The sequence below is a fragment of the Neofelis nebulosa genome, chromosome 16, assembly GCF_028018385.1.
Source record: "Neofelis nebulosa isolate mNeoNeb1 chromosome 16, mNeoNeb1.pri, whole genome shotgun sequence".
Taxonomy (NCBI): Eukaryota; Metazoa; Chordata; class Mammalia; order Carnivora; family Felidae; genus Neofelis; species Neofelis nebulosa.
In genome coordinates, this window is record NC_080797.1 from 11,262,632 (window position 1) to 11,286,817 (window position 24,186).

At 51.4% G+C, this 24,186-nt stretch overlaps 1 protein-coding gene across 1 annotated transcript; it reads right to left on the reverse strand.

Annotated features, from left to right (window-relative positions):
* Positions 1-846: 846 nt before the first annotated feature.
* ALKBH5 (alkB homolog 5, RNA demethylase) lies at positions 847-22,493 on the reverse strand. The gene is made up of 4 exons (XM_058706009.1): positions 20,936-22,493; positions 12,611-12,691; positions 3,451-3,606; positions 847-2,588 (listed from the first exon to the last, which is right to left on the reverse strand). Exons 1-4 carry the CDS (start codon positions 21,703-21,705, stop codon positions 2,411-2,413), a joined length of 1,185 nt encoding a protein of 394 aa, XP_058561992.1. The 5' UTR covers positions 21,706-22,493; the 3' UTR covers positions 847-2,410.
* Between the last annotated feature and the right edge of the window lie 1,693 nt (positions 22,494-24,186).

The window sequence follows — 24,186 nt, forward strand, 5'->3', positions numbered from 1 at the left end:
GCCCCGCCCACCCTGCCCAGTGGCTACCCCTGCAGGTCCAACTAGCCACAGACCATACGGAGGCTCTACCTCACTGCTCTTCATATCCTCTCACCAATTTGTAGGACTAAGCCCTAGCTGGTCACTTGCTCCCTCTAGATTCTCTCTTCTGCTCTCTTAAATGGATAGTTAAGGGACTTGCCGGGTTTCTATTGCAAGAATTTGGCCAGACTGGTTTGGGCACTGGAAGTGCATGAGGGAGACTCCAGACTAAAGCTGACCAGAATCTGGCAGCCAGGACCGGGATCTGGAAGGACTAAAAACCCTCTGGGCCGAACCCCAGTCCACCTAAACACGTCAGCCTCATGCCTGTATCTGTATCCCACAATTCTGTAGTACATCTTGAAAGCAGGGACTAGAAGCGTTTTGCTTACTGTTGCGGCCACAGGGAGAGCTTGGCCAAAATACAGAAGAACCCAAGAACTGTTTAATGAGCAAAACCACTTGCCTACCTTTTACAAAGGCCAGGCTCTCCCCATGCTCACGTTGTCCCTCCTTCACTGGCACACAGCCTGTCTGATCACACCCAGGAGGAAGGGCTTCAGAACTCAGCAAGGTGTGATCCTGGTTCCTGTAGGCCCACGGCGTCCTGGGCACCTGGATACTCGGTCCATCCTCCTTGGAGTAGGAGAGAGGGCAGCAGGCAGAGGGCAAAACTACCTGCAGCCCTCAGCCCTACTGTCTCCTGTGGAGCCTTCCCTGGTAGGCAATGAACGCTGGCCTCCCCAGCCCAGGTTCAGAGTTAAGGAGAAAATAAAGGGATTAAGGAAGCACCAAGTCCTCTCTTATGACAGGATCAGACAACTGTTTCAAAATATATTAGATTTGGTTTTTATTGTAGAGCACACATATCAGGGCAAAGTGCTGCACACACAACTACAAATCATTTTTGGGAAAAAAGCTGTAAAAAAAATAAAACTGCAACTGCTTTAGTTATGCAGTCCCGACTTGAATCCACGCTGGCAAAGGAGTTCTGGCCCCTGAGAAGGGCTTCTCGATGGTGGCTGCCCCAGATTTCTGCAGCCTCAGGCCTGGGCCTCTGTAAGACAGGGCACAGGGCCCCTGGGGTGGTGGCAACCTGGGTACTGGGAGGGCCTCTGCTCTCAGCAGGCCTGGGGCTTGGCCCTGGCTGGCAAGGAGACATTCCTAATGAATCTACGTCATCAGAACCTTGCAGCCTTTGAGGATCTGAGTAGGTAGAAACTGCCAAAGACTTTATTTTTTCCTTTTATTATTTCTTAAAAGCCCCTTCCCAGCTCCCACGCCCCTGAGGCAGAGGAGGCACCAACCCAGTCTGCAGTCCTGAGCTCTGGCCTTGGATGCATGCTACAGGCAGACGGGGGGGGTGGGGGGGGGGGTGGGCGCCTTCCTATGGGGATGACACGGAGAGAAGGCCCAAGCTGGCCAATGTAGGAGAATGGAAAGGGTTAGGAAAAAGCCAGGAGACCAAAGGAAAAAATAAAAACTCAAAAACAAAAGAAAACAAAAACCCTACCACACACCACAACAATTTTCCATACCCCAAATGCTAGACTTGGAAGGACACCAGTCCCTCTAGCTAGAAACAATTCCTAAAACTGCCCGACATGGGAAGTCTAACTGTTCCGTACAATCACACGCATATGCTTGAAAGGAGCAACCCACCAAAGAGGCGTGCCCTCAGCAAGAAAGGTCAGGACCACTGTAGCCAGCCCCTCGGCAGCCCAGGGACCTGTGGGCAGAGCAGGCCAATGGGCGTGGAGGAAGCCCGGGGTCTCAGCCAATAACTTTGGGGTGGCAGATGACTGCTGAAACCTCCACCCAGTCATTCTGAACAACTCTGCTGCAGGAGGAAGAGGGGGTTTGCGTGAGCTTCCAGGGCCTGGAGAGCGGGTGAGAGGTGGGAGGACAGCAGGCCTCCCGCAGAACCAGCAAGGAGCACGAGACCTCAACCCAGCACCCAGACATCAGTGGAAGGAGAAGGGGCAGAAGACTGAATTTCATTTACAACACTGAGAAGATTTACATTTAAAGCAAAACAAGAATTTTCTTAACCAAAACATTTTGTTGTTTTTAAATAAACCCAGCCTGACACAGCCCCACTTGAGGACAGCTGCTCCTCACACCTCTACTGGCCACTCCGGCGTGAGCTTCTGTCCTCTACAGATGCCAACAGCCTTTCCATTTTGGAGGAAAACCAAGAACATGAGAATCAGGTCCCAACCAATTCTGTTCTTCAGCCTTAACAGGCAGCAAACCCAAGGAAAAAAATGTAAGGATCAAAAAACAAAAAATGAAAAATAAAAACAAAAACCAAAAAACCGAAACGAAACAAAAGGAGAGGGCAGCTACGTGAGGATCAACCAGAGTTCCCAGGAGGGCGCGGCAGGCTTCAGTGCCTCCGCATCTTCACCTTTCGGGCGGGGCTGCCTGCTGCCTCCGAGCAGTCCTCCCCAGACTCATAGGACTTGCGCCAGTAGTTCTCAGAGCTGAAGCTACTCCTCCGACGGTGTGTGGGCAGCAGCACCGAGCGCCGGTTCTCTTCCTTGTCCATTTCCAGGATCCGAGGCCTGCAAGGAAAGGGGTGGATGCGAGCGTTACCTCACACCCACCTCCGTGTCTGGGTGGAACCCTCACCATCTGTGGGACGGCTCACCCAGCTGGGTGGTTCTGTGTGAGGGGCAGTACTGCCAGAAGTACTGCCATCGTCTCCGTGCCCAAGAAGTGCAGTGGCCACACCTAGTCTTTGAAACACCTTTCAATCACCCCGTAGGACACCACCATGGCTGAGATGCCAGACGCCAGAGAGGTGGCGGCCTTCCCTACCACAGCCTCTTAGACCCTGCACCGTCCTGCCATCACCTCCACTTCTCAGTCCCCGTTTGCATCACCACGTAGCTCCTGCCCACCCCTACTCTGCTCACCGACTCCACTGGGCCCTGAAACCAACAAGCTCCTTCTGCCTCACCGTTTTAGCCCAGTACTTCTGGTCTAGACCGGCCTTTGCACACGGCTTTCTCATTCTTCTCATCTCAAACATTTCCCCAGAAACCTTCCTGAATCGTTCTGAAATGGGTCCCTGTCCCTGGTCTACTATCTTTCAAGTCCCAAGCTTTCCTTCTAACATTTAAATATAACCACAAAAGCATTTGGGCAGACTGAATAAGGGAAGTCATGGGAAGGCCACGAAGCATTCCCACTTCTCAGAATCTCGGCCCAATCCCTTCTCTCTGTGGGGTACACGTAGTTGGTCACAGGTTAGGTGGGAATGCCACCAATGCCACTGACCTAGAGGAGGCAGACATAAATCTCAGAAAGGTGAACAATGCCAGACTCCTAAGCAGCTGACCCAGGCTTCCCCACCCATCTCACTCTGCAGCCAGGCCAGGGGGCTGCTTTGCTGGCCTTTGTGGAAGGTTTTAGGCTGAGTACCTGTGGGCAGCATCGGGGTCTGCCTTGCGATGGGACCGCTTAGGCTTCAGAGCAAGGTCTCTGTTATTTCCTGATAGACGATCTGAAGCATAGCTGGGTGGTAACACGGAGCTGCTCAGGGACTTTGTTTCCAACCGGGGTGCGTCTAATCTCGTCCTGCAAAGGAAACACACATGGGGTTATCAGTGGGCCTCTGGGGAGGGTATGGGCCCCATCAAACCAATTCTCTCTCTGGCCAGAGAGGGGGGTGGGGGGCAGCAGTCTCTACTCTGTGCCTCTGTCTCCTCGTGGTTCAACTAGGTCTGGCTGATTTGCAAAGACCCTCCATCTTAAGTTCAGGCTTAGGAATAGGACAGGAACACTTTTATGTGGAAACCTCTAATGATAGGGATCTGCTGCCCCAGGGGAAAGATCCAGGGCTCTCTCTCAGCTGGACGAGGCAGCCCCGCTCACCCTACTCAGGCCCAGAGGGTTCTCTAGGGCATCTACTCCACCTGCCAAAGTACTGAGGACCCTAAAATACTCTAGCAGATGTCTTCATCCTTCCCGGAAATACCAAGACAGGAAGGAAAGTTCCTCTGGTCTGAGCCTATGGAAGGAAAAAGAGACTCTCCTACACCCTCACACAGGAACACTAAGACTGTGGCAGAGCCAACAGAGCCCAGGCCCAACTTCACATTCACACACTTGGCTCTGGTCCTACCACAGCCACCTGGCAGCTTTTGCTGGTTACAGGATGCTGACCAATCCAAGGCCAGGGGGCTTTTGAAGGCAAAGTCCCCACCTAGCACAGAGTGTGAGTTTCAAGAAACACACTGTCCAATACAAGGAGAACATGCACGTATGGATGGGGAAGACAGTGATGGGGGAGAGAGATGAGGAAGAGAGATATGGGGAAGAAGGAGATGGAGAAGGTGGGCAGAGAGGTAGTCCAGGGAAGTGATCTGAGTCCTTTACGAAGCCAGGCTAGGAGGAAGCTAGCCTGGGAAACTTCAAAGAAGCCCTGAAGCTTCTTGGGTGATACAGAGAAGGCTGGCAAGTCAGGCTGGTGGCAGCAAGGGACAGGAGGAAGCCTGGGGTAGGGAGTGATGGGGACACATGTGGCAGAAGGCCCTGAGGCACCATTCCCAGAGGCAGCTGTGCACAACGTAGTCACCTGGTTCTGAGGAACGTGCTGTGGTCAGGGCAGAGCATCCTCACAATAACACTGCAGGCAAGACAGCAGGAGGGAAATCCAAGAGCTGCCCTGGCCTAAGCCACATGGAGTTCTTGGTAACAATTGTACCCAAACCCCACAGGTCCCCCTACCTACTCCCACTGGCTGGCCTGCTGTAAATAGATGAGGAAAACTAGGTCGGAAAGGTGATGAGTCACAGGTCCTGGAAATCATGGGGAAAAGGTTTAAGCCCAGGTGAGACGCCAAGCCTGACAAGCCCGAACCATAGGGCTTTGACCCTAGGCAGGGGCCTTTCTCTTGAGGCCAGCAGGGGGCGCCTTCTAGCTGGGAACTAATGTTCTAACACCCTTAGGCCCAAAGTGGTAGGCAGGCAGGACTACTTTCCCTGCCCCTTTGCTTTGGCCTCATGGACCGGGAAGCCAGAGTGGTCCATCTGTACTGACAGGCTCATCAGTCTCAGCCTCCACTCTGGGCACTCCAGGCTCAGGGAAGCAGGACCTACCTAGAAACAAAAGGAAGAAGATGCAGCACTAATGGTGCCTCTTAGAATCCAGGCTAGTAGTCACCCCTTTCTGGGCCTACTTCTCCATCTAAGCAAAAGAGGGAGAAATGCAGCTGGCCCTAGGGACTCTTTCAGTTCTTAAGGCTCTAGAAACCAAGTGGCCTCCTTCAAGGCTAAGATTCTTGAGAGGAGTACCAGGAAGAGGTGGTGCTAGGCAACACCCAGACATGAGGGTGGGAATTAAAATCACCAGAGTCCCCAAGGACCTCTTCTTTACCAGGTCAGGCCTCCCCCCACCTCCCCCCACCCCCCACCCCCACCTCAACCCTCCCTGCTGAGGGGTCCAGGTGGCAGAGATCAGACCAAATGAGACACTGGCCATTAAACTTGGCTTAGAGTATTCTAAGCATGTGAAGCCTTATGGAGTAAAGTCCCCCTCTGGCCCTGTGGAGCTAATTCCAACACTAAGAACCCTCAGGTACCAGGAGCACATGCTCAGGGCAGGAAAACCCCTGCAGGATGAAAAAGCCCCAACAAAGCTCTGGTGGGCAAGGCTTAGCACCCTGCAGTTGTTTCCTCAGGTAAGTGAGGGATGGCAAGGAAACCAAGAGCAGGGCCACCAAAGAGAGCCTGGCCTGCACACCTCTGAGGTTGGAAAACACGAGCATATCCTGCCACGCAGGCACAGCTGGCACACACCGATCCCTGGAGGGGCCTCCACCCTTCCTGAGCTGCCTTCTTGGGCGGCCTGTCTGCGCAGCCAGGGACAGTGGTGGTGGCCTCTCACCATGGCTGCAGGACCACTGGAGAGGCTAGGGAGACAGGTGGGACCAGATGAGACTAGAAAGGCCAAGGACATGGACCGGCCCTGCTTCTAACTGCCTGAAGGAGGGGAAGAGAGTTGTTCCTTGTACACGATAGTTCCGCTGCCGTCAGGAGGCACCCTCGAAGAAGGGTTAATAAGAGGTGACCCTACCAAAAACCTTGCCTCCTGGACCCACCTGGGGACATAAAAGTGTCTGGGCCCCTAAAGTGCTCCTGACACATCCCCTGGGGCTGTTACAAGTACGTTTCAGAACAGCTGGAGAAGTTCTTGCCCTCCCTCCACTCCCAAAGAGCTACCATCCTGCAGGAAGCCAGGACAGAATAAGATCCCAAATGCAGAGCCCACTGGTAGCTTCATTTCTGAGCACATCCCTCTTAAAGGCAGCTAACTTCCAAGAAGCACCCTAGGTCCCTCAGGATTCAGCAAACAGATCCATAAACTTGAAGTCAGGAAGCCCAATTCTCGCAGTAAGGGCTAGGCCTGGGCCTCCTCAGGTGGCAAGAGGAATAGAGACTTGCCTTGTAGATCTGAGTCGATATCCAGGGGTTACAGTTACAGCAAGGCACCCCAGGTAAGTGAGGTCACCCACGTGTCGGGACAGCCCTCAGGACAAAACAGGGATTGGGTCCAGATACAGATGAAGCCAAAACAAAGGGAGGATGACAGCATTAATGTTAACACATTAACACGTGACCTAAAGGGAAGGAGGGAGTTGACTGTCCCAGGAGCTCCCCTCTTATTCCTTTATCAATCACTGAATGAATACTCCAGAGAAGCCACTGAGGAGGATTATTTCCACTGTGGGGATGGGGAAGCAATGCTCAATCAGAGACCAAATCACTGGCCTAAGTCACACAGCTACCATCCCATTATGGCCTCTGAAGCCCAGGTGGGCTCTCTGTACTACGGCAGAGAGCAGAGAGCTGGCCAGGCTGCCCACCATTTCTGGGAGAACGGCAACCGGTCTGCACCTCAGGCCTGGATGCCAACCATCCCACAACTTCTGGCTCCACCCTCATGCCAAGCACCCCTGTGCTTGGTACAAAGTTGGACTTTCCCATGGGAGTGAAGAGGCAGGCAGCAGGCCTGAGTGCCCCCTTGTCTACTAAGTGACCGGGGGCCTCTAGGTCTAAGCTCTAGCACCTCTGAGAATCAGATTCCCACACAACCCCAACCTGTACCATTGTCTCTCTGGCAACAGTACCCACCCCCCATCTTCCACCAACCTCCCTCCAACGTCACACTTCACTCCCCACAAAGCAGCTCTGAGACAGGTATAGAAGCCTGCTATGGTCAGGAGGGCCTAAAAGGCACATGAGGCATATATCTTGAAGAAAGGGGTTCCATACCCAGGCCTGCAAGATAACCAGGTCCCAAAGACCTCTCCAAATCATTCAGTCTAATGACCAACATGTCACACCACATACTTGCAACCCAGAGCTCCAGGAGCCAGGGCCCCCCAGATGACAGACAGACAAAGGGGCCAGCATCATGGGTGATTAGGAATCCCCTTGCTCAAGCCTGGTAAGCCTTGATATCATCCTCTAGGACACCAGACAGCCAGACAACAAGCTTGCTTTCCCAGCCTGGGCCAGTGAATGACGTATTTCCAGGTTTCCCTCTCCTCCCACTCTCTGGGCCTCTGCTCACACCTTACTTCGAATAGACAGTCTTCCTCATCCCCTACCCTTGCTTCATCAAAATCAGAGGGGAAGTATGGTGAGAAAGGGGCTAAAAGAAGCAGACACAGCATTCTTGAATTTAACCATCCCTAGCACCACTGCTGCCTCAATTTACAGGTGAGAACACAGAGCTCAGATAACCAACCCGTATTCAGTGAGGAAGGGGTAGAGCCAGGCCAGGAGCCTAAGCCAGTTTCATGCCCAGGTGGTCTTAGCGCCCACTTCCCCCCCTCCCCACTGTTCCTTGTGCAGGATATACACACATAGACACACACACACTCACTGGACCAGGAAATGAAAATGGGTTAACCCTTGGACCAGGGGACATGAATCAGGGAAATAGAAGCCACGGCTTGGGTCTTGGTGGGGGCAATGTCCCAGGCCTAGTCAGGGAAACCTAGAGCTAGCCACCCCTCCCCATGCCCAGAGGGACAAAGCCCAGAACGAACCCTCCATTCTCACCCTCCACTCACACACACAGAATCTCACATTTGGACCACTCTGTTTTCCGGGACAGTCTCCCCCTGACCCCTGGACCCCTTGGCCTGAATGACCAAATAAACCGTTTAGCTCAATCAACCTCCTACAAACAGTCTCTCTCATGCAAACCCCACACTCTACTGCTTACTGGCACACACCAGCCTTGGTTAACATTTGGCAAATGAACCTCTAGATGTTCTTCCCAGCTTCAACCCACTCTGAGCCGAGCTCACTTGACCAAAAGCAAAGAAGTGGGTTATTCACAGTCTTGAGCCACTTTATCTGACTGACTGGAGAACCATGCAGGAATACAAGTCTTGTAGGCAGATTTGGGACAGCTGTGGGTACCTTCTGTAGACCAAGGGACTGGGTGCCCTGGCCACCAAGTGGAAAGCCCTGAAGGCCCACAAGCTATCTCCTGATGATCAAGAGTTGATCTAAGAACTCCTTCCCACACTACCCCTCAACTACAGAGAGCCTCTATACTTCCTGCCTTCTAGCCATTTTTGCCTGCCCAGCAATTTCTAGCTTAGGAGCCAGATCTACCAATCCTGTCCCAACCCACCCCCGCATCCCACTAAGCTGGATTTAATTTTTTAATTAAAAAAAAATTTTTTTTTTTTTGCTGGGTCCCAGCAGACCTACTTTGTGCTTTTAAGACAATGCTTACTTTGCTTGTGGTGTAATGGCATGCAAAATGTCAGCCTATTATATATCAGCAGACCCAAGTTCAAGGCCTTACTCAGCCATTTATGGTTGCGACCCCAACAGACTATAACACTAAGCTGCAGCCCATGGATTCCACTCATGTGGAAGCTCTCAGGTGGTCACTCCCAGCCTCCCAGTCCTCCCCGTGAGAAACGATAGTACCACTCACGTAAAGACTTGGCACCAATCCCAAAGGTGCTGCATTTTGTTGAACCAAAAAGCACTTGGTGGCCAACCACCCATTTCCCACCATGAGGCCTTTAAAAGGACTGTCCCAGCTCTGACTCACCTGAGCTGGTGACAGAGCCCCCCACCAGGCTCTCCCACAACAGCCTGTGCAATTGTTATCCAAACTGAAGAGAAGGCAGGACTGGCTCCATCCCCCGTGCTTCCGAGAAGCAGGGCCAGGATGCTCCCCTTTTCATCTTGTCACCTACTTGTCCTTTTCCAAGACAAGCCTATATAGCTACTCTGGAGCTGCTCCTCATTCACCTGAATTGTCCTCCTCTGGTACTTCCTCTGGGCCAGGCCTCAATGCTGGGCCCGGATGACAGGGATCTCCCACCCCCACAGAATGCAGATTTTGGAAAATCACAACAGCAAGCATATGGGCTATAACAGTCTACAGCGGCGGGGAAGTGCACTGAGAGAGCTACAGGTCTGTGTATGAGGCTTCCTGCATGTCAAAACAGTTCATACCTGAGCCTCGAAAGATGGCTAGGTTAACCAACTTTTAGCATACGCACATGGGTCATTTGCAGGGTAGGTGGAGGACGAGAAGATGAACATGTTAGATGGGATCAGACTGCTGCAAGAGCCCAGGATCCAAGTACGTTAATATAAGTGAAAACTCCAAGAAATTAGGCTGGGTGGATAGGCAAAGCCCAACAAGGATTTTACCCTGGGCCTCTCATCTGGTCACCTGAGTTGGCTCCCTAAAGTTGGGCACTACTCTAGCTCAGCTGCCCTGGGGGAGCTGGGGGCTACCCTCCCACTCCTCTCCAGCACCCTCATACCAAAGCTCTGTGCTTCTGCTCTCTAGCCCAGTCTATGGCGGACTCCTGGGTCCATTCAAGTCAAAAGGTCAAAGAGTACCAGTCACCCACAACAGTCATTCTCCAAGGTCAGACCACTGCCAGGGGCCCCACAGGCCAAAGAGCTTCCAGGAGGAGCTGTTAACTCCGTAGGCTCCCTAGCTCCCCTGAGACGCATCTGACTCAGCCAACCTGGGATGGCAGCCTGGGAAGTCAAGCATGGAAGCCATCATTCAAAAGGAAAGAAACAGCTGGAAGAATGACCTCCAGCTATGGCTACTTCCATGTGCACCTCTGGTGAAGATTTCCTGGGGATAAGCTACTATGAGGCTTGGAGGAGCACCTGGCAAGTTGCTGCTCTGGTTTTACATCACTCTGGGAGTTCCTCTCCAAGTGCCTGGTTTAGGTGGATCACTTGTCCCAGCCTAAGAAATGAATGCATAGAAGAGGCCAGAAGGGAGCTACACTCTGGGCTCCATCACTTCTGTGTTCTGGGTTTTGGCCTGTGCTGGGAACCACAGGAAAAGAAAGCAAAAAGGCAGATAAAAACCCTTTTTCTAATGAATTCCCGGAATATTCTTAGGCTAGAGGGGAGATGCTGCCAGCTCCCAAACAGACCCATGTCTGGAGCTGTCACATGTGCCTGGTGCTCTGCAGGCATCACAGGCTTGTCAGTTTTGACTTGACAAAATGGCAGAGCCATGCCAAAGAGATTTCATCACCACATTATTCTGGAGTTCTGAACCCAAAGGGCCAAGATGCTCAAGTTATAGACTGAAGTTAAAAAGATGGCTCGGTCTGTTAAGCATTCAACTTCAGTTCAGGGGAGATCCACAGTTCAGAGGTTCGAGTCCCGCGTTGGGCTCTGCGTAAAAAGCTCGGGGCCTGGGGCCTGCTTCGGATTCTGTCTCCCTCTCTCTCTGCCCCTCCCCCACTTGCATGCTCTGTCTCTCAAAAATAAAACAAAACAAAAAGATGGCAAGCCAGAAAGTAAAGACATAGTTCAAAACAAAATAAAACAAAACAAAATGTGGGGCACCTGGGGGGCACAGTTGGTTAAGCATCCAACTCTATCTCAGCTCAGGTCATGAGTTCATGAGTTCTACCCATACATCAGGCTCTGTACTGATGGCGTGGAGTCTACTTGGGATTCTGTCTCTCCTTCTCTCTGCCCCTCCCGTGCTTGTGCGTGTGCTCTCTCAAAAGAAATAAACTCAAAAAAAAAAAAAAAAAAAAAAAAAAGGAACACAACTCCTAAAGCCCCAAGCTGGAGTAATCTGAACATAAAACAAATACCCGTAAATCCATATGGGTATAAGTAAACGAATAAAGAAAAAGAAATATACAAATGAGAGAGAAGAAACAAAATCTTCCTGCAGAAGAATTCCAAATAACTTGTGTAGCGATTCCCCCCCAAGGGAGGTGGAGCTAACTCCTCACTCCTTATTCATGGGCTGCAGGTGGCGACTTCCCTCCTGAGACAGGGGAAATACTGACTTTAGAGTGCAGAGAACCGGCGAACACAGCCTCAGCCAGATGTGCGAGGTCAACATCAACAGCGATTAAGTCCTATGCCCTCGATAGAACATGAAGAGAACGGGGCTTTACCTCTGTAGATTCCCTCCCCCAAAACCCTAACCCCAATCTAACCATGAGAAAATGGTTAAATTCTAATTGAGAGATATTCTACAAAATACCTGGCCAGTCTGTTATCACGAATAAGTTTAAGAAACAGTCATAGCCAAGAGGAGCCTAAGGTGACATGACAACTAAACGTAATGTGGCACCCTGGAACAGAAAAGTTATACTATGAAAAAACTAAGGAAATCTAAATAAAGTAGGATTTTATTAAAGTATCAATACTGCTTTTTTGACTGCAATGAACATATCGTACTAATGTTAAGATGGTAACGACAGAAACAGTAGTATGAGGAACGCAAAGAGACTGCTACCTTTACAATTTTCTATAAATCTAAAGCTATTCTAAAAAATTGTACTTAAAAAAAAGACAGTAAGCTATAAGACATCGTGTTCCAGCCGTGGGGGGCAGGGGGGGGGTCCAAGCATTGGTTCTGCTTTCCTCACTGATGTCTGTACAACCCTGGACAATCATCTAGCCTATCAGGACCCCGCTCTAAAGACAGACTGGTCTTGACCCAGCATCTGCTTAGCTCAGTCCATTCACATACCCCACGAGCAGAGAAAAAGAAGCACTGAAGAGGCCAGGTCAGTACATCCCTGACTCCCTGGCCAGAGAGGAGGGACAGTCACAAGCTAGGTGAAGGCTGAACACTACAGCCTAATGCCCCACCTTTGTTTTCTCTTCTCACTCCCTGCTCCTCCTAGAAGTGAAAACCCAGGCATTTTTAAATCAGGCTGCTAAGGCGCAGTCTAAAAATAACCAGCAAGAGCACATGTGACAAATCAGAACCAAGGAGATGGGGAAAAAAGAGGCGGAGGGAAGGTCTGGAAGAGGGGTCCCCAAATAAGACTATGCCTATAAACACTGGGAGCATGTGCTTTTGCTCAATCCCCGACTCCCAAGTTAAGCAGCCACAGAGCTTAATTTTCCAATGAAAAAAACCAAAACAGCTTTTCCCTCACGGAATTAAAAAAGTATGAAACCTTATAGCCTTTTCCTCTCCCAGGCTTCATGCTGCCATGCTACTGATAAAGAGGAGCCAAGTTCTAAGGGAAACCAGACCTACATCTCCAGACAGGCCTGCAGGTGCCAGACAACGGGACACTTACTTCCTGAGGATGATGACCGCTCTGCGCTCCTTGATGTCCTGAGGCCGTATGCAGTGAGTGATTTCATCAGCAGCATATCCACTGAAAATAAACACAGAGCATATGAGCTTGGAAAGTGAACAGACAACCAAAGTTCCTACAGGGTAAAGAGACAGAAATATGGTCCAGGTCTTAATAGACATCTCTACCCTGTTATTTTGAGAGGTTCAAGGATCTACATGGAAAGGGAAATAACCTCATAGGCTCTAGCATGATCCACTCAAGAACAAAACCTGGGATGAGGCAAAGGCAGGCTTTGAGGCAGACACCAAAGCAGGAATCTCCCCACACAAGCCAGGAGTCCTTCTTTTAAAGGACCCCCAAGACGGTACACCTTTAGTCACTTCGGAAGCAGCGAGAGTGACTCAGGCCAGACCTTGGTGAAAAGACAAAGTGCATCTCCTCTGCTTCTTCCTTCCCTTCCCCCTACCTTTAGGCATGAAGAGGAAGCCAAGGAAGACACTGACAGCCCTGAGTCACCAAAGAGAACTAAGGCTGCAATGTTCAAAAAGAGAATTTGTGTACTTGAAAACAAGCTTTCAAAAACCTCCATTTGGGGGGATCCAAAATCTTGAAGACAGCTGTGTTTGGGATATTTTAAGAATTCCCATCACACTCAAATATCTATTTATTTTCACCAAGTTACACAATTTTTAAAACTGCTTAGACCAATGAATGTGGGTAGATGACTGTCCTCTTCACAGCTAACATCTTTCCGATTTGAAACCCTGGAAGCAAACTCAGCATCCTGAGCCTCCTCACATGCCCTCACCCAGAGGCACTCCCACCCCAAGTTCGTCTGCCGAGCTGAGGCAGCTCTACACAGCCAGACACATGCTCAGGCACAGGCCTAGTGGGAGGTGAACACCTTCTTAGCCTGCTCTTGCTCAGCATCCCCCTGGGCCCCCCAGACCACAAATTTTCCTCTCCATGGTTGTAACCAGCTCTCTTAAGGGCAGCTATAAAGACACCTGTATAGCTGTCAGAAACACTGCAGGCCAGGAAAGAACTCCTCAAAATGGCCAGACTGCCGCAATGTGGGCAAGAACTAGAAGACAAAAAAAAAAAAAAAAAAAAAAAGAAGAAGAGGGAAAGCCCTCTGATTTGAGGCCATGCTGGGAAGAGACACAGAATCTTTATCTTAAATATTTCCCCTCCAAGCTCCTCCTAGGCCAGAGGTTTTGAGGGTTTTTTTTTTTTTTTTGTGAACACCAGTCCTAGGAGAAACTATGGACAAACATCCACAGTCAAATCAGTTTGAAAAATATTGAAGAGTTTAGTATGTTAAAGAATCTGAGAATTACTACAGCAAAAGAATCTGCTGACTTTGTTTAACTGAGCACTGACCAAGAACCTTCTCTCAAATAACACCTATTAATATCTGTAGGCCTACAGAAATGCCACAGGGAGGAGCTGAAGAGACCCGAGTTAAAACCTGAGTTTTGTCACCTTCTAGGCTTTGTGACCTTAGTGAAGTCACTTGCTGGGCCTAAACCTGTTTCTTCATCTGTAATAAGGACAGCAGGTTTCGGGTGTTCACTTTGTTATGCTTTAATACTTAGGTATTCTTTTATGACTGCTAATAACAAGATTTTTTTTTTTTTTAATTTTTTGAGAGAAAGAGAGTGTGTGCAAGCAAGGAGAGGGGAAGAGGAACAGAAGGAGAGGGAGAATTCCAAGCAGGCTCCAACTTCAGCACAGAACCCGTTGTGGGGTTCGATCTCATGACTGTGGGATCAGGACCTGAGCTGAAATCAAGAATTGACTGCTTAACCAACTGAGCCACCTAGGTGCCCCAACAATAACAAGATTTTAAAGGGGTGGACAGAATTAGAATTCCCTTCCAGGCAGAATTAGAGTTCTAGGACCACGTGGTTGGCACCCCTGGAAGCTGTAGGGCTGCTGTGAGAATTAAGTTGGATAATGCAGTGTGCCTGGCACTGCACTCCCATTTACCACGCACGCGACCCAAGACAGAGGGCCCTGGACCACCCTGGGGCAAGCTAGAGACTTGGGCTCAGCACCTACCAAGGAAATGTGATCTGGGTTCCTTTTGCAGGGATATACCAGCAGAAGAGGCCTCATGGGTCCCATTCCAGGGCTAGGAGTTCCAGAGCTTGTCCTAGGCTCCTGTCACTCCACATTGGAAGAATGCAACTGTGGGCTGCAAGACTGGTCTGTATAAACACAGGACATCCCCAGAAAGAACTAACTCCAATTCTCCAAAGGTAATCCAAGGCACATTTTTTTTTTTAAGTTTGTTTATTTACAGAATGAATGAATGGACGAATGAATGAACGAATGAATGAATGAATGAATATGGAGCAGGTTCTGCACTGTCAATGCAGAGCCCAACATGGGGCTTGAACTCCCGGAACTGTGAGATCATGACCTGAGCTGAAATCAAGAGTCGACACTCAATCAATCGACTGAGTCACCCAGCTGCCCTCAAGGCACATTTCTAAGGCCTGAGCCTACAGTACTGGCCACAGGCAACCTACTGTTAACAAGTATTAGTCCATTTGACATGGCTATAGGCACCTCGGGTCCTCACCTCCCATCTTCAACAAAGAACCATTTCCCTTAACACAAAAGGAGCAAAGCCAGACGTTTGTCACACCTTAACTGCCCCCAACCTCCCAAAGGGCTCCAGGATGAAGAATAAGCCATGCCAGAATCCTGCCACTGAGTTCAGGCCTCAGAGGAACTAGTATGGAAGGAGGACTATACAGGCCCCCAGAAATGACCATGGCACTGAACGCACCTGAATGGCTCATTAGCACAGGTCTTCTAGAACTTCCTGGCAGCTGTGACATAGCCCACTGACCCATCCTCAGCACCTCAGGCTCCTCTGGGAGCAGGAGGCTCTAAGTCCTGGCCAAGAGAAGCTCTTCTGGTTAAACTTCAGCAGAAAGTGTCCAACAAAGACCACAGAAGATTATTCACTGCTAAGGAACCTACAAGAGAAACTGTCTGAAAGTCCCAATCTGCCAGCTTGAAACTTAATATGCTCTGGGTCCAGCCCTACCCTTGGCATGAAGAAAAGTTCCAGTGCCTCCTGCTCTTTTGTTTTCACAGGGAAGGGAGAAGAGGAAATACTTCATGCTGGTCAGCCTCCTGCTCCCTCCTGAGCCCTTTCAAGATCTCCCCACCCCACGTGGCAGTGACCACATGCCACGAGCATCAAGAGTGACAGAACCTGGCTCTGCCACCCACTAGCACTATGCCTTACAGGAATTCTTGAGAGTCGCCCCCATCCCCCGCCCCAGGAAGCTTTCCTCAAATCTCCCAGACTGAGTTCCCCCCACACCATCCACCTACACCTCTCTACTATGTTTGGCCTCATGGAAATTGTGTTTTCTCTACAAGACAAAGCGCTGCAAAGGTCTTATTTATCTCTGCACTCAGTTGTCCCTAAATAAAATGTATGTTAAGCTCAACTATTCTCAGTTTCTACATCTAAAAAACAGATCTCACAGGAGATCCTTCCTTAGAAGATTAGATGGAGGTTAAATGAGGAGTCTGAAAAACTCTAAGGGACTGTGCAGGACTGTACACCTCTCTTCTAGGAGACAGTTTTGGAGACTGTTAAGTTTTGGTTGTTAAGGCACATTTCCAAGATGGCCACCAATGCCCATCTACTCTGTGCCCTGCCCAGGACAGAACAGAACCAGAGATGGAGGGACTGGCCAACATCACCAGGACTGCCTAGTGACTGCCTCCCTCTAACTACAGCTACCTGCTCTGGGCAGCCCCCAGAGGTCATGCCACTGATAGGCCTGCAGGACTAAGAAACTTAGGTTTTTGGGGACAGCATGCCAGCCATATGGGCACAGGTGAGGGATTATGAGCTCACACTCATTATAACCAGACCCAAACTTCTAAAAAGACATATGACCTAACTTTATGAGAAGTCCTAGGACTTTCTGATACATAAGGAAGGTTGGCCTGCTTCAGATCCCAATTCTCTACACATCAAGGTATAAATAGATAGTACCTGAGCACAGAAAGCATCTCGTCTCCAGAGACACTTTACCTAAACTTCAAGCATTCGATAATATAGGAAGAAATTCAATCTTCGGTAACAACTCTATGGCATCAACAGCCCCATTTTGCAGAGGAAAACTAAGGCCCAGAGAGGTTAAGAAACTTACCAAATGTCAAACAGCTAAAATGGGGACACTGGAACTCTAAATCCAACTCTGATTTCAGTATCTATGCTATACTGATTTTTGGTTTTTTGGTTGGGGGGGAGGAAGTAGGTAATGAGGAGTAGAGAGAAAAGCCCATCTGCATTTTCTGATCACAAGGTCCAATCTGCCCTGAGGGCCGCACTGGCCTCAACAAATGACATTCACATACCCACCATCCCCAAAGAAGAAATCTCCAAAGATGAGCCCATGCCCCCAGACAGCTAGCACCATACCACAGCGATGGATGCACACTGATTGCCCAGGCCAGAAAATGGCCAGCTAGCCCTGAAATTTTTACGGCCTATTTACTTTATGCTTGCTCTGAGTTTCATGATTAAGTCCATGGTTCACCTGCTAGCTTCCTTTCCTTTGCTGCCTTCTGCCTTCTTGTTAGGCTTGGCAGAACGAAGGCCAGTCAACCCCCCGGCCCAGGGGTCCTCCTGGGAATGCACAGCCCTGACTTCATCCTAAGGTTCCTCCCCCTCCTGTGGAATCAGAAGATCACACACAAGAGATGTGGCCCAGGACCTATCTGCCCTACTTTCCCAACTATTTTAAGCCAGAAAGCTAAATTCTGCTTTCAAACAGCTGAACAACATCAGCCCTTGGCCCAGAACGGACAGGGGTGCCCACTCCACCCGATATCAGTTATTACCTGGAAGTCACAGGCTTTGCTCACCTCTGCATGTGCCATGGTTGGATGGTAACAGTCATTTCCAGGCAGGTGGCTAAGGTCTAGGTCTCTAGGCATGTGACCACCACAACCACAGACCATGCAACAGTGATTAAAAGTAGCAGCAAGCAAGCAATTAGGCTTGAGGAAATTATTCTAATTAATCCAACTGAAATCTGTTTTAATCTGCCCATTCACCCTACAGAGAACAGGAGAAGGAACACAAGAAAAGGTGATATGAAAAAAAGATAAAAAGATACTTAAGTCCCCAGAGAATAGCACTAAGAGGTGACCCAACTAGGCCCAACATGGAAAGGTCACAAAACAAGCAAACAAAAAACAACTGGGCTTGGAAAGAAGTTTGAAGCACTTCCAGAAGGGTCTGTGAGGCCTTGCTCTAAATGTCCACATTTGGACACTGCTGAGTCAATGTTTGTCACACGCTACCATCTACACCGACAACTATTAAATATAAAACTGTATCCCTGCCATGTTGCCTTGGACGAGTGCAGACTCCACTGCCACCAACAAACAATGTCTGTGAGGAGAATTACTAGAACCCCTCTCTACCTACAGAGAACCACTATTTTCATCAGTCCCTCCCTTCCAATCTGCAAGACTTAGGGCTCATCACTCTGGGCTGGGATACATACCAGAAAGTGACAGAAAGCATCCCCTCTTACTAGTTTGGGGAAGAGACCAAGCAGCATTTAAAGCGAATCACTAACAGACAGGTGTTCACCCACCTGCATACCAAGTAAACTAGAGAGTTAAGTGAGCAGGTGCTGGAAGATTAAAATTAGCAGGGCATCCAGAACCCTGAAGCAGAGGCTCTCAACTGGGATGATTTTGCCACCCCGCCCTGGGACATCCGTGGTCATCATGAAGGTGATGCTGGTATTTAGTGGACAAAGACCAGGAATGCTGCTAAACATTCTACAATGCACAGGAGAGCCCCCACAAAACGAAGACTCGGCCAGTCCAAAATGCGAACAGTACTGCTACTGAGAAGATCTGACCTACAGCTTTCCCATGGCATGCCTCACCAGAACCTCTACTTCAGGTCCTGGTTGAATCTGAGGACTAAAGACAAATTCCATCAGCCTCAAGTCAGCATCCACCTGCCCCCCATCTTACTGATGGCCACCTTCTGGTACTGCCACCAAAGATGCCAAGCTCTCCCTGCTTCTTTGCTTGGTTAACTTCTAGTCACCTTAGTGCCTTACTGCCCTCAAGTTCTATCTTTCTGCTTCTGAAAACTTCTAACACTACAAAATGGCTTAAAAGGTTCTCTGCCCTCCCACCTTCAAAGTACTTCTGCAGCTACCTTCCTGGGCTTCCATTAAGCTGTGCACTCCATGAAGAGAAGAGCCCTGTGATAGGGTCCACCAAATCTCTAGCCCCTTCCCCCAAGAAGGGAGCAAGGAATCATTACATGGTTGTATGTGAAAGCAAACACCCATTTAAGTGTCTACCCTGTGCCAGGCTCTGTATGAAACGCCAGATCACCACATAGGCTTTGGAAGCTGGCATTAGCCCCACTTTACAGATGGGAAAACCAGCTCAGAAAACGCCCACAAGAGCCAAAAGCAAATGAGAGCTGAGCTGGATTCAAAGCCTGGGGCAGCACTTTTCAGGACATGACTGAACCTCCCACATTAACTCCACAGCCAAGTCAGAATCCAGGAAGGGACTGGGAAAGCTTTAGGACTTTACTATTCCAAGGAAAAGATGAAGAGAATTTTCCTGATGATGCAATCCTGCTGATCACTAACAGACCTGCATTTTAAGAACTTGAAACTTCTGCTCTTCAATACAAGGGTGTGCATGTGCGGGGAGGGTAGGGGGGAAGGTCTCAGTCACAAACCGCCTCTTATGATCTCCCCATTACATACCCAACCACCGCTAGACCTCCTTGAGGATCCATGACTATGCAGAAAATTAATATCCCCTTAAGAGACTAAATGGCCTTTATGTGAGGTCCTTTTAGCATCAAGAGCCATTCTATGAAGTCAGACACCAAACTGCCCTACACAGCAAGCCACTTGTGAAGGTCTGCTCTGGAAATCCCATCTTAAAAGGCTCTGCTAAGACATCAATCTGGGAGCGCCACTTAGATCTGAGGACAAGCTTGGAAGCTCAAATGACAAAGGGGCACCTGACAGATAAATGGCCCTCTAAGTTTCAGATGCCTAAGGAAGCCAGAGTAGTGTTTCTGCTACCACTGATTTCCCAAACTTTCCCATCAGAAGACCTTGAGTATCGCAAAGCTCCGCTGCCACCCCCAGATAGAGAAGCAGCCTCAGCTGTTCAACTGAAACGAGATAGATGACCTGCCTCACGTTAAGAGGTCTCCAAAACCTGCTTCTCCTCATGACCAGGGCCTATAGCACTGACTTCAAAGGTTAAGCTGCTCACAAAAATTTGGTGTGTCCTGATCCTGTACTAGAATTCAGTGGTCAACCAAGCTGCTTTGAGCAGCTGCAGTCTCGATCCCCTAAGAGGTTTTGGGGATTTACTGAAGTACCATGCTAGATTACTCGTTTTAAGGCTGGAAGGGCTCTGCTTCAAAAAATATCTTCTGCTTCACACAAACAACAAAGGTGTCCCAGCAGGCAATCATTTTGGGGGGCCAGACTACGTAATTCTCAGCAGGATCTGGGGCCCAAAACAGGCCAAGAACCTAAGTTCTGTGTCTGACACAACTATAAGGCCAAATACCAGGTAGAGAGATCCACTTTTGTTTCACATGGCCCCGGTAGCAGGTAACATATTCTTACAAAAGGCCAACGGGCTCTTCTGCAGCCGACGGGGGCGGAATTTTCAGTCTGTTTGCTGCACTCTATTTTTGCCCCAACCACTAATCTGTTCAACTCCAGGGAAGTCACTCCCCATATTGGAAATAGAGAACGTGTACCAGTTCAACACTTTTGAGAACGTTCCTCTGTATTTTCTGTTAAGGAATCCTTAAACATTTCCTCTGTTTAAAAAAAAAAACAAAAACAACAGAATGGCAGAGTTGGAAAAACTTTTAAATAGAAATTCAACTCATTTTCTTAAAAACAGATTTGAAAACAGAGGCCCAGAAAGGAAAAGGGACTTGCTAAAATCACACATAGAAAGACACTCCTAAAATCCTAGCCTTCTAGAAATATGCCTTTGTATTAATTCTTGATCAAGTGTGCGATCACTCCAAACCTGCCCTCCGGATATAAAATTCTGATTGGTTCCCTGACCCCTCCCTGCTTTCTTACTAGCGGTTTTAAACGCAGACCCCTTTCCTCCTCACCCTCTTCACCCCCAAAAGCAGAAGAATGGGTCAGACTGTAAAGTGCGGGCCATTTGCTGCTGCCTCCTGGGTGAGGGTGGGCAGCTAAGGCAGCAGGATGCAGGGCCGCCCCCTCCTCCCAGGTGGGTTACCTGAGCACAGTCACGCTTCCCCTGCGCACCGGCAGAGAAAGCACAGGTTCCGACACTCGGATAGGCTTGAACTGGAACTTGCAGCCGAAGCAGAGCGCAGAGTCGCTAAAGAAGGACACGGACACGATGGGGCGCTCGAAGATGTGGATGGGGTCCACGTGAGACACAATGCAACCGCCGGGCTGATAGTCGTTGATGACGGCGCTGTTGACGAAGCCCTCGGGGATGACGCGGTGCTCCACCAGCTTCTGGATCACCAGCTGGTGCACCCACTCGGGGATCTCGTCCACATCGCCCGGCGGGTAGAGGCGCTCCTGGCCGGGCCCGCGCTTCTGCAGCTGGGCGCCGTACGTGTAGCCCTCGCCGAAGAAGTACTTGTTGCGCAGCGGGGCGCGGTCCACCGTGTGCTCGTTGTACAGGCCCTTCTCGGCGCGGGACACCACCTCGTCGATGCGGGCCTCGATCTTGGCGCACTCGTCCTGGCTGAAGAGGCGCATCTGGCGAATGCCGCTCTTCACCTTGCGCGCCTCCTCCTCCTTCTGCAGCTGCTGCTCCTCGTAGTCGCTGCGCTCGGGGTCCGAGTCCTCCTGGTATTTGCGCTTGGCCCCGGACACCGGGTAAGGCTCGGCCGCGGCGGCGGCGGCGGCAGCGGCGGCCACGGCGGCGGCGGCGGCGGCCGCTGCCTCCCGGCTACCCGCCTTATAGTTGTCCCGGGACGTCATGGACTTGAGCTTCTCACGCAGGTCCGTGTAACCGCTGGCGGCCGCCATGGCCCCCGCGACGCTGCTCTAGGGTCCGCCGGGGCGGGAGGGGCGGCCGGGCATGGCTCTCGGAGGACGCGCCCCGACGCCCCCGGAGGAAAGGGGTTCCTCAGCGCCAGGCCCCCATGCGAGGCCGGAGGACCCGGCGGGGGGCGTCAAGGGGCCGGGCGCGGGGTCGGGCCTCAGGGGCGGAGGGTCATGCAGCGGTGGCGGCAACGGGGCTTCCTCCTCCTCCACCTCCTCCACGTCCCAAGGAGCAAGGGCGCCGGCAGCGCCTCATGCCGCGGAGGGCCGCTGCGGAGAACCGACCCGACTCCCAGCCAGACCCTCGGACGCCCGGCCCAGCCCGCACTTTAAAGCGCTCCTCACGACGTCACGGGCCGTCCGCCCGACGTCCGCCAGCGCCGCTCCTCAGCGGGCTTCTCAGCGCGCACGCGCAATGCCGCCGGCCACCGCGGCTCTGCGCGCAGCAAGCATGCGCGCGCGTGTAGGCCGGGTCACCAGGGGTGCCGGGCGCAAGCGCAGATGGGGACCGCTCGGCGTCCGCCGCCCCTCCCCCACTCACTGAGGCGCTCCAAGGGAGCACCCTCAAATAGCAACCTGCCTTCTTGTCGTGCCACCTCCGCGACCGAAGGGCTCCCTCCACAGGGGTGCGCTCACGCTGTCAACGCTGTCGCTGTGCTGCGTCACGGCATTGTCTAAATGCTCGAAAACGCCTCAGCCCTAAACGCGCAACCACCGGGGAACCGCCACAACCTAGGCTGCCCCGTCACCGCCCCCTTTGGCGTTTCCTGTTCTTTCATTGGGTCACGGGCCACGCGCTGGGCGGGCCCAGACGGTAGCTTCCGGAAGTTGGTTCGCGTTCATGCCTGTCAATCAGGCGGTCGCCTTGGCTACTGCGTCCGTCACTTAATTAGGTGCGTGGAGGGCGTCGAGGACCCCTGAAGGATGAATAGGTGGCTATGTAAGTGCCTGAATGGGTACGCCAACGGAGAAAAGCCCTCAGACGCTTTAGGAAACTTCTGAAACCAGCGGAAACTTCTCAGACTGCGGCCCCGAGAGCACCAGGCCCCGGCTCTGAGCCCGGACGGCGACAGCCCCAGAAACTGCACGCACTGAGGGCGCACCTCCCTGCCCCCCCCCCCCCCCCCCCGCCTCCAGCCCCGCCGCCCCACAGCCCCGGCGCCCCACCGCCCCCGCCGCCGGGAGTGGACGTTCCACGAGTCACGTCCCGGTGATGGCGGGCGCGTGCGCAGCCGCGGGACGCGCGGGGATTTGGCGTAGGTCTTGCTTCGGGCTAGAGATGGGTGTAGGGGCACCTCTTCGGGAACGACCGAAGGAAACTCACGGAGACTAGTAGGCTCACGGTGAAGGCAAAACTATAGAGAATTACTATAGACGATTCAAAAGTTTCGCAGCAGTGCGGTTGGATAGGGTGCACGGCGTGAGCAAAGGGGTGGCAATTCCGCGCAGCGGGGGGGGGGGGTTCCAGATTATAGTTTCTTCTCGAAAACCTCCCGTGACTCCCAAGATCGCGTTCCTCTGTTTTGCTTGGCGTTCAAGGCCTTTGTTCAAGACCTTTCCGGCCTTGCCTCCTCTCCCCTCTCCGCTAACTCTGAGCCCCAGCCTTGCTCTGACGCTGCCTGGGCTTGCAGACATACTCCGTCACACCTCCTGGCCTTTGCCCAAGCTGTTTCTTCCTCCTGAAATGCCTGTTCCCTTCTACCCATCTCCTTCATTTTGATTTTTTGAGGCTCACCTCACATCCCTAGCTGACTTCCCAGATTCTCATTGAAATAAAATGCATCCTTGGTTTCATGATTTGGCTTCCGCATCTGCCTTCAACCTCACCGCCCCAGCCATATTGCTCCCAGCCAGCGTCCGCACCCTCTCCACCACCGTCCCCACACCCCGATATGTCAAGCAACAGACTGACAGGCATGAGTTTGAATCTTGACCTCCTGACAGGCTGTGTGAACCTGGGCAAGTGACTCCTCGTCTCTAAATCCGACTCTGATCCGGTCTGTAAAGTGGAACATTAGTACCCATCTCAAATGGTAGTTGTGAGAATGAACCACAGTCGTGTGTGTGTTAAGGAGACTGCACATCGGTAGTCGGGGTCTCAGTTTCCAAGCTGAAGGGCCTACTGGTCCCTGTCGGGAGATGGGGCATGTGTAGTTACTCAGGCAAGGCCAGGCCATCAGGGCCTGTGAGATAGGGAATCCTGGACACCTGGTGCCATCCCCAGGCTCCCTGCTGGGCCACCTTCCAAGAAATAGCAGGTGCAGGGGAAAATGGGGCAGCCTCTAGTAAGTCCGGTTCTGGCTCTTTTCTGACACAGCCTAGTGGGGCGCTGGTGCTGGTGGTGGTGGTGGTAGGAAGGCAACTACAGGTAGTGAGAAACTGGCCAGTGGGCAAGGCTGTGGTCAGGTGGCCTGGGCTCCTGCTCCAGTCCTGCCTGGGCCATACTGTGTGAACGCCCGCGCAGGG

Excerpts from the sequence above, each read along its gene's own strand:
- ALKBH5 (XM_058706009.1), bottom strand. The coding sequence starts at position 21,705 with ATGGCGGCCGCCAGCGGTTACACGGACCTGCGTGAGAAGCTCAAGTCC. Across the intron at positions 3,607-12,610 it reads GCGGTCATCATCCTCAGGAA|GACGAGATTAGACGCACCCC; the intron begins GTAAGTGTCCCG and ends TTTCCTTTGCAG. Across the intron at positions 2,589-3,450 it reads GACCCCGATGCTGCCCACAG|GCCTCGGATCCTGGAAATGG; the intron begins GTACTCAGCCTA and ends CTTTCCTTGCAG.